The sequence below is a fragment of the Schistocerca americana genome, chromosome 7, assembly GCF_021461395.2.
Source record: "Schistocerca americana isolate TAMUIC-IGC-003095 chromosome 7, iqSchAmer2.1, whole genome shotgun sequence".
In the NCBI taxonomy this organism is placed as follows: Eukaryota; Metazoa; Arthropoda; class Insecta; order Orthoptera; family Acrididae; genus Schistocerca; species Schistocerca americana.
Genome location: NC_060125.1, coordinates 108,132,850 through 108,148,543, shown reverse-complemented (window position 1 = coordinate 108,148,543; position 15,694 = coordinate 108,132,850). Strand labels below are relative to the sequence as shown.

At 45.5% G+C, this 15,694-nt stretch overlaps 1 protein-coding gene across 1 annotated transcript in view; it reads right to left on the bottom strand.

Annotated features, from left to right (window-relative positions):
• The window catches only part of LOC124622004 (4-hydroxybenzoate polyprenyltransferase, mitochondrial), a 118,976-nt gene that overhangs the window by 79,006 nt on the left and 24,276 nt on the right, over positions 1-15,694 (bottom strand). The window contains exon 2 of the mRNA XM_047147554.1: positions 4,326-4,492. Coding sequence (XP_047003510.1) covers positions 4,326-4,492 — 167 coding nt within the window. The remainder of the gene's footprint in view (positions 1-4,325; positions 4,493-15,694) is intronic.

Genomic DNA, 15,694 nt, shown 5'->3' with positions numbered 1-15,694 from the left:
CATCCGATTCTGCTGTGAGAGTTCTAGAGTCATTCAAAGAAAGTCTACGGTCAGTAGCATGTAAATACACATATCATGCAATACTGGTTGGAGGTGGCTAACCTACTGAGTATAGACTGGGATGTATATGGATTCATTACAGGGAGTACAGACAGGCAGTTGGGCAAAGTAATTTGGAACAAACAAGCCAGACCTTATCGTTAAGAAGGGTAGGAGATTGTTTCTGCTAGAAAGAGCAGATCATCAATTGTTAGCATCTCACTTAGACAGTGAACCAATATTACTTAGTTCGGACATACAGAAATTAAGGGCACAATTTAAGCAGATTGTAAACTTTTGTGTCTAGAGTTACGTGCCTAGTAAGTGGATTAAGGACAGGAAAGATCCACCATGGTTTAATAAGGAGATTCAGAAAACAATGAGGAAGCAGATGCTATTGCACTCATGGTTCAAAAGAGAAGGTGCAAATGATGACAAGTAAAGGTTAGCACAGATTCGTGCATCTGTGGAAAGATCTATGCATGAAGCATACAAGAACTACCAGTGTCATACCTTAGCAAAAGATCTGGCTGAGAACCTGAGAAAATTCTGGTCCTACTAAAAATCTTCAAGTGGGTCTAAGGCTTTGATCCAGTAACTTGTTGACCAGTCTGGTGTGGCAGCGGATGATAGTAAAACGAAAATTGAAGTTTCAAATGTCACATTCATTACATGTCCTGCCTGACAGTCATATCGTTTAAATATTTAGGCCTAATGTTGCAAAGCAATATGAAACGGAATGAGCATATGAGGATTGTGGTACAAAAGGCGAATGGTCAACTTCATTTTATTGGGAGAATTCTAGGAAATTGTGGATCATCTGTAAAGGAGACCGCATACAGGACACTATTGCAACCTATTCTTAAGCACTGCTTGAGTGTTTGCAATCTGTACCAGCTTGGATAAGGGGACGACAGAGTAGTTCAGGTCGAAAAAAACCTGATTTTCAGTTTTCATGATATTTTGATAGATTACGGCTTATTTACGTACTCTGAAAAGGATTTTGCTGAAAAAAAAATTTTTTTTCGAGCATTTAAAGAGCATTTTCCTACCACGTGTGTTTATGTGCCACGTCCACTTTTCTGTCACCCATTTTTCTGCATATATTTTAGATCTTTATATCCCCTACATTGCAGGTTAGGAATTTTTTTACTCCCAAGTGTGTTGGCTATCCTTGGAATGCAAAGGTCGGTATTCTTTTGTTTCTGCTGTTTGTAAACAACACGCTTTCAAACACGCGGTTAGTTTTGTTGAAGTGTGATTGCGAGTAGTTGTTATACTTAAGTTTGCAGTGCTTGTTTACGTGTGTTTTGTAGTGTTTATTGAAGATGATGAAACGTAAAGGCATTTTCAAGAAACAACAATTTGGAGGAAACAAGTTTAGAAAGCTTTCTGTGCAAGAGGTTATGTCGCCTGGCAACGATGTTTCTAATTGTAATTCTTCAACAAGTACATCATAAATGAAGCTCTCACCATTTCAAGAGAGTTACAACGAATTTACTGTAAGTGACAAGGGGTGCAGTAATATTATTATAAATTTGAGAATATTATCAGATGTAATTTCTAAATTTGTACAATGTAGACAGTGTGGTGAGTCACAGAGTGTTAAAATTTGTGAGAGTGACAGTGGGAGAAAAGGCCTAGCAATTGCTTTTGATTTAATTTGCACTAAATGCTCAGCTGTGATTTCATTTATGAGTTCTTCAAAACCAGATGAAAGTGGCTCTTATGAAACAATACTAGATCAGTTTATGCCTTACAATCCATTGGCAAGGCCATGGCTGCAGGGATAACATTTTGTTCAGCGATGAACTTATGTCAACCACTAAATAAATTTGAAAAACTGACTGTATATGAGGTCAATGAGGAAAGCATGAAACTGGCTGCTAGGGAAGCAGTGGAAGAAAATTATGGATGTTCGGATTTTGCAGTTACACTTGATGGAAGTTGGCAGAAAAGAGGACATACTTGAACTCTGAATGGAGTAGTGACTGCCATGAGTGTAGACACCGGTAAAGTGTTAGATGTGGAGATAATGTCTAAATATTGCAAATGTTGTAAAGTCAATGAACATAAAGAACACAACTGTGTGGCTAATTTTAGAGGAACAAGTGGTAGTATGGAAGTTCATGGAGTACAAGAAATATTTCATCGCTCCGTAGAAACAAGAGGCATACAGTACACCCAATATTTGGGTGATGGTGACACTAAGGCATACAACAATGTGGTGAACTCTAAGCCACATGGAGATGCCATTATTAGCAAAATAGAATGTGTAGGACATGTTCAAAAATGCTTGGGAACAAGGCTGAGAAAAATAACTGTTGATATGAGAGGAAAAAAATTAGAAGATGGAATATTGTTGACCAGACAGGGTCCGTTTACTAAAACTGAAATAGAAAACTTGCAGGTATACTATGGGTAGGCAATTAGGAGAAATAAAGAAAATATGGAGGCAATGCAGAGAGATGTTTGGGCCATATTCTTCCATATGTCCTCTACTGATTATGAGCCATGTCACAGATTGTGTCCATCTGGACAAAATTGTGGTGCAAATACAATTGGGCTCAGGTAACTGGAGACTCTTATTCTCACCAGCATTCTCTTCCTGCTACTGTTATTACTGCAATTAAACCTATTTTCAGAGATTTGGCTCATCCTGACCTTCTAAGGAAATGTCTGCATGGGCAGACACAGAACCCAAATGAATGTTTCAACAGCATAACTTGGAACCGCCTTCCTAAAACTGTATTTGTAGACATGCATGCAATGAAACTAGGAGTTCATGATGCTGTAATTACATTTAACTGTGGTAATACCGGAAAGTGTTGGGTACTGAAAAAGCTGGGAATTAAACCTGGTGATAATATGATCACTGGGCTGCAACATTGTGATAAAATGAGGATAGCCGATGCAGACAGGTCTGCATCTAATATGGCCAAGAAAGCAAGACAAACATCCAGGAAGGTGAAAAAGAAGATGGAAGACCTGCTAGAGGCCAAAGAAGGGCCATGTAAGTAACAAAGTTCAAAAGTTTTTTCTTTAAAATCAATTTCCTGCAAACTAAAATTTTCAGTAAGTATGCTCTTACAGGAGAGCTTCTGTAAAGTTTAGAAGGTAGGAGACGAGGTACTGGTGGAAGTAAAGCTGTGAGGATGGGGCGTGAGTCGTGGTTGGGTAGCTCAGTTGGTAGAGCACTTGCCCGCAAAAGGCAAAGGTCCCGGGTTCGAGTCTCGGTCCGGCACACTGTTATAATCTGCCAGGAAGTTTCAAAACTCTCTTAGTTGATGTATCTAAGGGATCTGAAAGCAAGATCCATCACAGCACTTGAATCTTCTGAACTTTGTACTTCATAAGTTGCCTTACTATCACTTGGAACCGACTTATGTAGTCAGTTATAGAAAGAGCTACTGTTTAAAGTTGAATCTGCAATCAGTATTTATAGCATATACATATAACCATTGTACCTGCTGTGACTCTTACACACTCAACAAAACCATTTTCCTATATATTTAGATTTATTCACAGTGCTTCACTTGTAAAAATGAGGTTCCAGCACGGTGACCCTCTGGAGTGGGGAGGGGTGTTTTTTAGGTTTATACTTCTTAAAACATTATTTTAATGCTTTCTGTGCATTTTAAAAGTGCAAGTACAGTATCTATAATGATAAAAAAAAGTTTTATTGCACTACATCTAAAAACCTGTGGTTCCGTTTTTTTTTTTTTTTGGGTGGTCAGAGCAGAGGTTGCGGTACGGTGTACCATCACAAATTTAGTAGTGTTAGTCAGAAAATTCTCACTTTAGAGGTACTATAAGATCATACAGCACTGATGTGACTGTGTGAACTTTCCCAGCATATTAATCCACCATATTATTCTCAGGTATACTTTTATCTTACTAAAATATTTCAGGTGTCAATACGGCTACCTTCTTCAGGTGAGAGCGCTGTTCACTAGATCAGTTATGGCAAGATTTAGTAAACAGCACTCAGCCTGAAGATGGCTGAGGTATTGTGTCAAGACAACTGTTTCCTCCAGCTACAGACATGAGAAGATGATAATAATAACACAGTGTTCATATTTTGTTTTGAAATGTTACTTATGTTTTCATGCTTGCCTTCTCCAAAACTACAAATACCCAGGCAGATATGCTTTCAACAACAATTCGGAAACAATCCTTAAGTAATGAAATTTGTTCCAAATGAAACCAATTGAATATATTTTATGAAAAAGTTAAAGAGCTCACATTTTACCAAGAGATATTAATACAAAACAAAATACACTTACTTTTGAATCTATATCACGATCCCACATGTCATTAACAGTACAGCCTGCACCACGCATCAAAATGGCACCAATGCCAAACAGTCCCAGTAGGAGTGGATCAGGCCAGGAACCAGGAGAGGCTGCCATAGCTATACTCCAAGCACATGGCCAATACAACAGCCATGATCCTAATATTAAAAGAAGAAAAAGGTCGAATTAACATACTATCACATCACTACTCATACTGTGGTTGATGAACAGATCAAATTTGCATCTTTCATAAACCACACAGTACTATCTTTAACTCAGCAGAGTCTGTACGTACACATATTCATAGTGTCCTTAGCCATGGGAAACTGATGTTTTGTTTTGTTTTGTTTTTGGGTGCAAAAACAACTAGGGTTGTCCGCACCCATGTCAAAATTATAGAAAAAGAAGACACACAGAAGTTAAAAAATTACTACAGGGATGTGGTGAAAGGTCTATAAAATACACCATAGAAAAACAGAGGTCCAGAACTAAAAATTAAATGGCCTTTGCCATATTGCTATGATGGATAAAAAGTAAAACGCAATCACAGCCCGCACGTCGTTGGCTAAAACGGCTAATAAATCAAACGGCAAACCCAAGCGGGAACGTAAATGGTTAAAAAATGGACATTCTGTCAGGAAATGGTGGACAGTTAAAACCTGGGTGCAATGTGAACAAAGTGATGGGGGAGTGCCACTCAACAAATGGCAGTGGCTAAAAAGGCAGTGCTCAATAAGCAACCTAGTTAAAAGTACCTCCTCACGGCAGGAGGGCTGGGAGGAGGTTGTCCAAGCCACTGGAAGAGGCTTAATAATCTGAAGCTTATTCCCCATGAAGGGAGGACAAACGATGATGCCAAAGTGACACCACCACCTGACAGACGGCAACACAGAGATCATTGGAGGGAATACAGGAACTAGAGGGCTGAGAGGCAAGAACTGCCGGCTTGGCAGCAGCGTCAGCAGCCTCGTTTCCTTGCAGATCAACATGACCAGGAACCCACAAACATCACAGTGGTTCCATCAGGCGTGAGCATGTAACAGTTTTCCTGGACCAATTGCCCTAACAGATGGGCGGTGTACAGCAAAAAGAGACTTTGAAGGCCGCTGAAAGTGTCTGAGCAGAGGGCACAATTGAAAAGCCTGTGCTGCCAGATGTATTCTGTGGCCTGATACAGGCCGAAGAGCACTGCTGTGAATACTGAGCAGTTTGTCAGAAGCTGATACTGAAAAACATCTGTGCACACCCGACACCACAGTCAGTCCGAGAGCCATCAGTGTACACAAAGGTACTATCACGAAGTTATATGCGAAGGTCGTGAAATTGAAGGTGATAGAGTGAGACTGGAGCACGGGCGCAAAACTGCTATGGTCATTAGCACCCGGTCTGTGACTTAGGAAACGATAAAAAACCAAAATGGAAAGCAGCAGCAATGGGAACGAAACTCAAAAAATTGGAGAAACTAAAAGCAGAAGGAAGGCTTAAAAATCCACTACAGAAAGGGGTTGGTTGTCCCCAAAAAGAGCTTCAAATGACTGACGTCATCTCACTGGCACTAATAAACTCGAGAACGCAATCGGCCGAGTGCGTGTCATCTGCTAAAATGGACGATATATCATGCGACAGCTGTAGATGGGCGCGTAACGGAGTAAAATAGGGGCACTCAATTAAAAGGTGTCTTACCGTCCACAGCTGAGAGCAGTGGGGACAGAGTGGGGGAGGATCGCCACTTAAAAGATGTCGATGGCTAAAAAGGCAGTGCCCTATCCGGAGTCTAGTTAAAATTACCTCCTCCTGACGACGCGTTCGGGAGGAAGAGGTCCAAACACAGGGAACAGCTTTCACGTCCCGCAATTTATTATGGGGAAGTGTCGACCAATGTGCGTGCCATAAAAGAACAACACAATGACATAAAACTCTCCGTAGATCGGCGAAGGGAATCGATCGAATAGTTGGCCGAAGAAGAGAGACTGCAGCCTTGGCCGCTATATCGGCCGCCTCATTGCCACAGATACCAACGTGTCCTGGGAGCCAGAGGAACGCCACAGAGACGCCCCCCAAATGGAGCAAGCGCAGGCAGTCCTGAAACCAGTGGACCAGAGGGTGGACAGGGTAGAGAGCTTGGAGACTGAGGAGAGAGCTGAGAGAATCTGAGCAGATAACGTACTGTATCCGCTGATGGCGGCGGATGTAGTGGACAGCCTGGAGAACAGCGTAAAGCTCCGCAGTATAAACCGAACACTGGTCGGGAAGCCGAAATCGATTGGCGGTGTCGCCAACAATATAGGCACTCCCTACACCTAATGATGTTTTCGAGCCATCAGTGTAAATAAATGTGGCTTCCTTCATTTGTCCACATAGAGCAGCAAATGCCCGACAATAAACAAGTGAAGGGGTACCATCCTTGGGAAATCGACAAAGGTCACGGAGCAGGCAGATCCGGGGACGGAGCGAAGGCGGTGCTGTACCCCAAGTTGTCAAGAAGGTTTTAGGAAAGCGGAAGGAAAGAGAATGGAGCAGTTGACGGAAGCGGACTCCCGGTGGTAGTAGGGAGGAAGGGCGGCCTGCATACCCTACATCCAAGGAGGCGTCGAAAAAAATGACATGGGCTGGATTAGCAGGCATGGAAGACAGATGGCTAGCATAACGACTCAGAAGGACTGCTCGCCGATTGGACAGCGGAGGTTCAGCAGTCTCAGCATAAACGCTTTCCACAGGGCTGGTGTAAAAAGCTCCAGACACTAAATGTAATCCACGGTGATGGATAGAGTTGAGACACCGAAGAATAGACGGCCGAGCAGAGGAGTAAACTATGCTTCCATAGTCCAATTTCGAGTGCACTAAGGCACGATAGAGGCAGAGAAGGACCACTTGGTCCGCTCCCCAGGAGGTACCATTCAGGACACAGAGGGTGTTGAGGGATCGCAGACAGCGAGCCAAAAGATAGGAAATGTGGGAGGACCAGCACAGTTTTCTGTCAAACATAAGACCCAAGAATTTAGTGACGTCCGAAAACGGAAGGTTGACAGGTCCTAGATGTAAGGTGGGTGGAAGAAACTTCTTACGTCGCCAAACATTAACACAAACGGTCTGACTGGGAGAAAAACGGAAGCCAGTTTCGATGCTCAAAGAGTGGAGGCGATCAAGACATCCTTGAAGACGTCGTTCAAGAAGGCTGGTCCGTTGAGAGCTGCAGTAGATCGCAAAATCGTCCACAAAGAGGGAGCACGAGACGTCAGGAAGGAGACAATCCATAATTGGATTTATGGCAATGGCAAACAGTACAACACTCAGTAAGGAGCCCTAGGGTACCCCGTTTTCTTGGGAGAAAGAACGGGAGAGAATTGTGTTCACCCGCACTCTAAATGTGCGCTCTGCCATAAATTCGCGAAGAAAAAGGGGCAGCCGACTTCGAAAGCCCCAAGAGAACAGTGAGCGGAGGATGCCTGTCCTCCAACAGGTATCGTATGCTCTCTCCAGATCAAAAAATATTGCTACTGTTTGGCGTTTCCAGAGAAAATTGTTCATGATATAAGTGGAGAGAGCAACAAGATGGTCAACTGCAGAACGATGCTTTCTGAATCTGCATTGGGCAGGTGTTAAAAGACTGCGGGACTCCAGCCACCAAGCTAAACGGAAATTCATCATATGCTCCAAAACCTTACATACACTACTTGTGAGAGAAATGGGGCGATAGCTAGAGGGGAAATGTTTGTCCTTTCCAGGTTTCGGAACAGGAACAACGATAGCTTCCTGCGATCGTCTGGGAAAAGAACTGTCGGTCCAAATTCGATTATAAAGGCGAAGGAGGTAAAGCAGACTATGGAATGATAAATGCAGCAACATTTGGATGTGGATACCATCCGGTCCTGGGGCGGAGGAGCGAGAAGAAGAGAGTGCATGTTGGAGTTCCTGCATGGAGAAAACAGTATTGTAGCTTTCGCGATTTTGAGAGGAGAAAGCAAGAGGTCGCACTTCCGCTGCACGTTTCTTCGGGAGAAACGCTGGTGGGTAATTTGAAGAGCTCGAAATCTCAGCAAAGTGTTGACCCAGGGGTCCACTAATGTATCATGCGCGACAGTGAGCCCAGTGACCGGACAGAAACTAGGCGCGCCTGAGAACTGTCGAATCTGACTCCAAACTTCCGAGGAGGGAGTGAAGGTGTTAAATGAGCTAGTAAAGAATTTCCAGCTTTCCTTCTTGCTATCGCGGATGACGCGACGGCATCGCGCTCAGAACAGCTTATAGCGGATACAGTCGTCCAAAGTAGGATGGTGGCGGAAAACGCGAAGAGCACGTCGCCGCTAACGTATTGCATCACGGCATGCCGCGTTCCACCAAGGAACTGGGGGGGCACCGGGGCAATGCGGAGGTGCGTGCTATTGAACGTTCCGCAGCTGTAAGAATAACGTCTGTAATATAAGTGATCTCATCATCGACGCTAGGAAAGTGACGGTCATCGAATTTTGCTAGAGACGAAAAAAGTGTTCAATCGGCTTGGCCAAACTTCCAGCGTTGTGGGCGCATATATGGCAGTTGAGGCTGCAGTCTAAGGACACATGGAAAGTGGTCACTCGAGTGTGTATCATCAAGGGCGAACCATTCGAAGCGCCGAGCTAGCGGAACAGTACCGACCAAAAGGTCCAAATGAGAGAAAATTGTCGTGGAGGCAGACAAAAATGTAGGGTCCCTAGTGCTGAGGCAAACTAGATCCGCTTGGTGGAAGACGTCTAGCAATACTGAGCCACGTGGACAAGGATGTGGAGATCCCCAAAGCGGGTGGTGGACACTGAAGTCCCCAACCAGCAAATAGAGGGGTGGAAGCTGACCAAGAAGATGAAGGAGTTCAGCTCGTGCCATTGGTGTGGACGATGGAATGTATACAGTACAAAGAGAAAAGGTATATCCAGAAAGGGAAAGACGGACAGCGACAGCTTGGAAGGAAGTGTGTAAGTGGATTGGGTGATAATGGAGAGTATCATGGAGAAGAATCATGAGTCCTCCATGGACTGGAGTGCCTTCAACAGAGGGGAGATCAAATCGGGCGCACTGGAAATGGGGGAGAACAAAGCAGTCATGGGGACGCAGCTTTGTTTCCTGAAGACAGAAGATGACCGGCGAGTAGGATCGTAAGAGGGTCGACAATTCATCCCGATTGGCTCGAAGGCTGCAGATATTCCAGTGGATAATGGACATAGGGTGAACAGAAAATGGAGGAATGTGACCAAGGTTGTCGTCAACTCAGCGACTGCTCAGAGCTTGCGACCGACAGCATGGAATGGCATTTAGCCGAAGGCAGAAGATCCTGATCCACAGGTTGTTCAGGAGCAGCTCCTGCCACCAGCGATCGGCCGCCAGCAGTGCGCCTCGGTGACACAGAAGATGGCCGAGGGCGATTACCGCCAGATGGTGCTGTAGATGAGACACGACTTGGCGGAGAAGGAGATGAACTGGGTTTCTTACTAGCCTTCTTGGAAACATGATGTTTAGATGAAGGAGGAACTGATGGTTGGATCGGCCGCCAGCAGTGCGCCTCGGTGACACAGAAGATGGCCGAGGTCGATTACCGCCAGATGGTGCTGTAGATGAGACACGACTTGGCAGAGAAGGAGATGAACTGGGTTTCTTTGTAGCCTTCTTGGAAATATGATGTTTAGAAGAAGGAGGAACCAATGGTTGTGAAGTTGGGGTACGTAAAAAATCTTCACAAGTAGGCTCTTTTTTCGAAGTCTTGGTGTCTGACTTTTGCGCTTGAGATTTAGCAGAACCCGATGAAGGGTGAGCCATAGAGTGGGCAGGCGAAAGTGGGGAGGTTGAACGGGCGATCTTTGCGCTGGCCGATCTGACGACCGTGGCACTAAAGGTAAGGTCACAAGTCTGCGTGGCCGCCTCCTTTTTTGGCTGAGGAGAGGCAAGGACAGTACTGTATTTTCCTCTCTGAGGCACGGTGGGCTGTCGACTGGCGAATAATTTTCGAGCAGCAAAGGTCGACACCTTTTCCTTCACTCTGATTTCCTGAATGAGCTTTTCGTCTTTAAAAATGGGGCAATCTCGAGAGGAAGCAGCGTGGTCACCCATACAGTTGATACAGTGAGGGGATGGAGGTGGACAAGCACCCTCATGGGCATCCTTGCCACACGTAACACATTTGGCCGGATTGGAACAGGACTGGCTGGTGTGATTGAACTGCTGACACCGATAGCAATGCTTAGGGTTTGGGACGTAAGGGCGAACGGAAATTATCTCATAGCCTGCTTTGATTTTCGATGGGAGTTGAACTTTGTCAAATGTCAAGAAGACAGTACGGGTTGGAATGATGTTTGTGCCAACCCTTTTCATGACTATGAACTGCCGTTACGCCCAGGTCAGACAGGTAGTGTTGAATTTCCTCGTCGGACAATCCATCGAGGGAGTGTGTATAAACGACCCCACGTGATGAATTTAAAGTACGGTGCGGTTCCACCCAGACAGGGAAGGTGTGTAGCAGTGAAGTACACAGCAATTTTTGTGCCTGGAGGGCACTAACTGTTTCTAACAACAAGGTGCCATTCCGTAATCTGGAACAAGACTTTACAGGACCTGCAACTGCGTCGACACCTTTCTGAATAATGAAAGGGTTGACCGTGGAGAAGTCGTGACCTTCGTCAGACCGAGAAACAACAACGAACTGTGGCAACGATGGAAGGACTGTCTGTGGCTGAGACTCGTTGAACTTACGCTTGTGAGCTGACATAGTAGAAGATGAGGAAACCATTGCGGAAGAATCCTCCATGATTACCGGCGTCTCCGATGGTGCACTCCTTCCTTGTGGGTGCCCTCTCTGAGGGCTCTCCCGCCTTAGGTGATTGTTCACACCTCAGGTCACACCTCCCGACAAATGGACGGAGGGACCTATCGGCACTTTCGGAAGGTATCAGCTCGGGTAATCACCCCTCCCTGGGCCTGGCCGTTACCAGGGGGTACGTACGTGTCCTACCTATCTACCCAGGGCGGGGAATTATGCGTTACCCCGTCACCGGTTACGCATGGAAATGCGTGGGTCAGCCTTCAGACACGCACAGGGAGGAAAAAAGAGAAAGGGAAAGGAAAGAAGAGAGGTCTCAAACACATCAGCGGAGAAAAGGGCAAAGAGAAGAGGTAGGGAAAAGAGAAGGACAAAGGAAGGATGAAGACTTGTAAGCGGAGAAAGCGAAGAATTTGTTAGAGTTTCGAGCGTCCATCTCCAGACGTAGGCACAAAACATACTCCCAGAGGGGGAGAAAGGGAAGGAAAGAGGCGGAGGTGAGGGGGGGGGGGGGGGGGCAGATGAGGGCGTGAGGGCGAAGATGGGGGATGGGGAAGGGAAGATATGCAGCCCGGAAAGGAAGGAAGGCCACATTAGCTCGGGGTCCTGTGCTCGCTACGCAAGTATCCACAAAAGACTTGTGGACCCCCTGGGGGGGACTGGAGTTCTGTCTTTAGGAAGCGAATGAAGGCCAAGTGAGCACAGGCCGCCGGACAAAGCCAAGGTGGTGAAGGGTTTACACCCACCAGGAAAGTTGCAGGTCGTGTGAAGTTAAGCCAGTGGAGCAAGAACCGAAAGTGGACTCCATGAGGTAACAGAAGAGGGACAGTCCCCATAATGGCGATCAAAGGAGTCATTGAAGACGGAGGCATAGGATAGGTGGCCAGGCATGGCAGACAAACAGCATGCATACCTGCTCAGGGGAAAGTCACAGCAGTAGGACAGTGGTAGTTCAGCAGCTTTGACATACAGACTCTCAACCAGGCTAGTATAAAAGGTGCCAGTGGCCAAATGGATGCCAATATGGTGAATTGTGTTGAGACAGCGTAAGACAGCGTATATTCGGACATGCATATGAATAAACAAAGCACCTGTAGTCTAGTTTTGAATGGACAACGGAACAGTACAAATGGAGCAGGGTGGTTCAATCTGCGCCCCAGGAAGTACTGTTGAGGACATATAGGACACTGAGGGACAATGTACAGCGGGCCACCAGGTATGACACGTGGGAGGACCACGAGGGTTTCCTATCAAGCATGGCATGAGCCCCAGAAATTTTGTAATTTCAACAAACGTAAGAGCAACAGGCCCAAGATGTAAAGATGGTGGGGGAAACCAATTGTGCCACCAGAAATTCATACAAACTGTTTTTTCAGTGGAAAAACAAAAGCCATTGTCATTGCTCCAAGAGTAAAGATGACTGAGATATTGCTCAAGACTTCACTCAATGAGACAGGTCCGTGGAGAACTGCAATAGATGGAAAAATCATCAACAAGAAGTGAGCCAGAGATGACTGGCGGGAGACAGGCCATTACAGGGTTAATGGTAATAGCAAAGAGGAAGACGCTCAGGATGGAACCCTGAGGCACACCGTTTTCCTGGATAAAGTGTCCAACAAGGCAGAACCCACACACACCTTGAAAACTGTGTCTTTTAAAAATTCCTGAAGGAAACACAGCAGGTGGCCACAGAAGCCCCACGTGTGAAAAGTACGGAGGATACCAGTTCTCCAGCAGGTGTTGTAGGCCTTCTCCAAATCAAAAAACACACCCGAAGTCTGGAATTTCCACAGAAAAATGTTCATGCCATAGGTGGACAAAGCAACAAGATGGTCAACTGCAGAATGCCATGCTCGAAATCCACACTGTGGACTCAGTAAATTGCATGACTCTAGCCACCATACCAGCCAGGTAAGAATCATATGTTCCATCACCTTGCAAAAGTGTCTGGTAAGAGAGATGGAGCAGTAGCTAGAAGGAAGGTTTTTGTCGTTATCGGGCTTAGGTGTGGGTACAACGGTGGCTTCACACCAACGTCCAGGAAATGTGCCCTCTGCCCATATGCGGTTGTACTTGTTAAGCAGAAAGTGCTTGCCCACAAGAGAAAGTGCCGCAACATCTGAATGTGGACGGCGTCTGGCCCTGGAGCGGGGGATTGGGATGAACTCAGAGCACGATCTAACTCCCTCACAGTAAAGGCATTCTAGCACTCACGATTCGGAGATGAGAAGGGTATCGCCCGAGTCACCTCTGCTCATTTCTGATGGAGGAAGGCTGGGTGATAGTGAGAAGAGCTCAAAAGGTCCCCAAAATGGCAGCCCAAGGTGTTGTCAAGATGGAAATAGGGTCCACAATGACATTGTCTGTTACTGTCAGGCCAGAAATTGGCAAATGGATCTTGGTTCCAGAGAGCCATTGGAGATTGGCACACACGACAGAGGAAAGGGTTAAACTGTTCAAGGAACTATTGAATGAAATCCAGCTAGCTCTTTTGATATCCTGAAGAATGCAACAACACTTTGCATGCATATGTTTACAATGAATGCAGTTTGCCATTGTAGGATGGCGGTTAAAAATGTGGAGAGCATGTCTCCATGTGCAAATTGCATCGCGGCATGCCTCAGTCCACCAAGGGAGTGGGACACGGCGTGGTAAAGAGGAATTGTGAGGAATGGAATGTTCTGCAGCAGTGAGGATAACGTTTGTGAAATATTCCACCTGGTCATCACAACTGCGTACAGATGACAAAATGGTAGATACCGAAATAGACGACAGAGGGATAGAGAAACAATTAAAATCGCTCAAAAGAGGAAAGACCGCTGGTCCTGATGGGATACCAGTTCGATTTTACACAGAGTACACGAAGGAACTTGCCCCCCTTCTTGCAGCAATGTACCGTAGGTCTCTAGAAGAGCATAGCGTTCCAAAGGATTGGAAAAGGGCACAGGTCATCCCTGTTTTCAAGAAGGGACGTCGAACAGATGTGCAGAACTATAGACCTATATCTATAACGTCGATCAGTTTTAGAATTTTGGAACACGTAATATGTTCAAGTATAATGTTCAAGTATAATGACTTTTCTGGAGACTAGAAATCTACTCTGTAGGAATCAGCATGGGTTTCGAAAAAGACGATCGTGTGAAACACAGCTCGCGCTATTCGTCCACGAGACTCAGAGGGCCATAGACACGGGTTCACAGGTAGATGCCGTGTTTCTTGACTTCTGCAAGGCGTTCAATACAGTTCCCCACAGTCGTTTAATGAACAAAGTAAGAGCAAATGGACTATCAGACCAATTGTGTGATTGGATTGAAGAGTTCCTAAATAACAGAACGCAGCATGTCATTCTCAATGGAGAGAAGTCTTCCGAAGTAAGAGTAATTTCAGGTGTGCCGCAGGGGAGTGTCATAGGACCGTTGCTATTCACAATATACATAAATGACCTTGTGGATGAAGTTCACCGAGGCTTTTTGCAGATGATGCTGTGGTGTATCGAGAGGTTGTAACAATGGAAAATTGTACTGAAATGCAGGAGGATCTGCAGCGAATTGACGCATGGTGCAGGGAATGGCAATTGAATCTCAATGTAGACAAGTGTAATGTGCTGTGAATACATAGAAAGATAGATCCTTATCATTTAGCTACAAAATAGCAGGTCAGCAACTGGAAGCAGTTAATTCCATAAATTATCTGGGAGTACGCATTAGGAGTGATTTAAAATGGAATGACCATATAAAATTAATCATCGGTAGAGCAGATTCCAGACTGAGATTCATTGGAAGAATCCTAAGGAAATGCAATCCCAAAACCAAAGGAAGTAGGCTACAAGACACTTGTTCACCCACTGCTTAAATACTGCTCACAAGTGTGGGATCCGTACCAGATAGGGTTGATAGAAGAGAGAGAAGATCCAACGGAGAGCAGCGCGCTTCGTTACAGGATCATTTAGTAATCGCGAAAGCGTTACGGAGATGATAGATAAACTCCAGTGGAAGACTCTGCAGGAGAGACACTCAGTAGCTCGGTACGGGCTTTTGTTAAAGTTTCAAGAACATACCTTCACCGAAGAGTCAAGCAGTATAGAGGTACTCAGGGTACCCTCCGCCACACACCGTCAGGTGGCTTGCGGAGTATGGATGTAGATGTAGATGTAGATGCGGAAATCTTGTTCTTCGAAGGTCGCCTGGGAAGAATAAAGCTGCCAGTTGCCTTAGTAAGCTGCCATTTGGGTGTGAACACAGATGGGGTAGGAGTCAGCAAACGGACAGCACACGGGAAATGGTCGCTCAAGTAGATGTCAGAAAGAATAGACCACTCTAACAATGGGCAAGTTGGCAGTGCAGCAGGATAGGTCCAAATAAGAATAGGTGTGTGAGAAGTCGGAACGGAAAGTGGGTACCGCAGTTTTAAGGCAGAAGAGGTTAAGTTGGTTAAGAAGGTCAGCCCAGATGGCACCTCTCTGACAGATTGGCTGAGTGGTTTAAAAGAGGGAGGGGGGAGGGGGGGGGGGGGACCAAACTGTAAGGTCATCGGTCCCTTGTTCCTGGTAAAATAATTACACAAGGGAAAGAAGAAA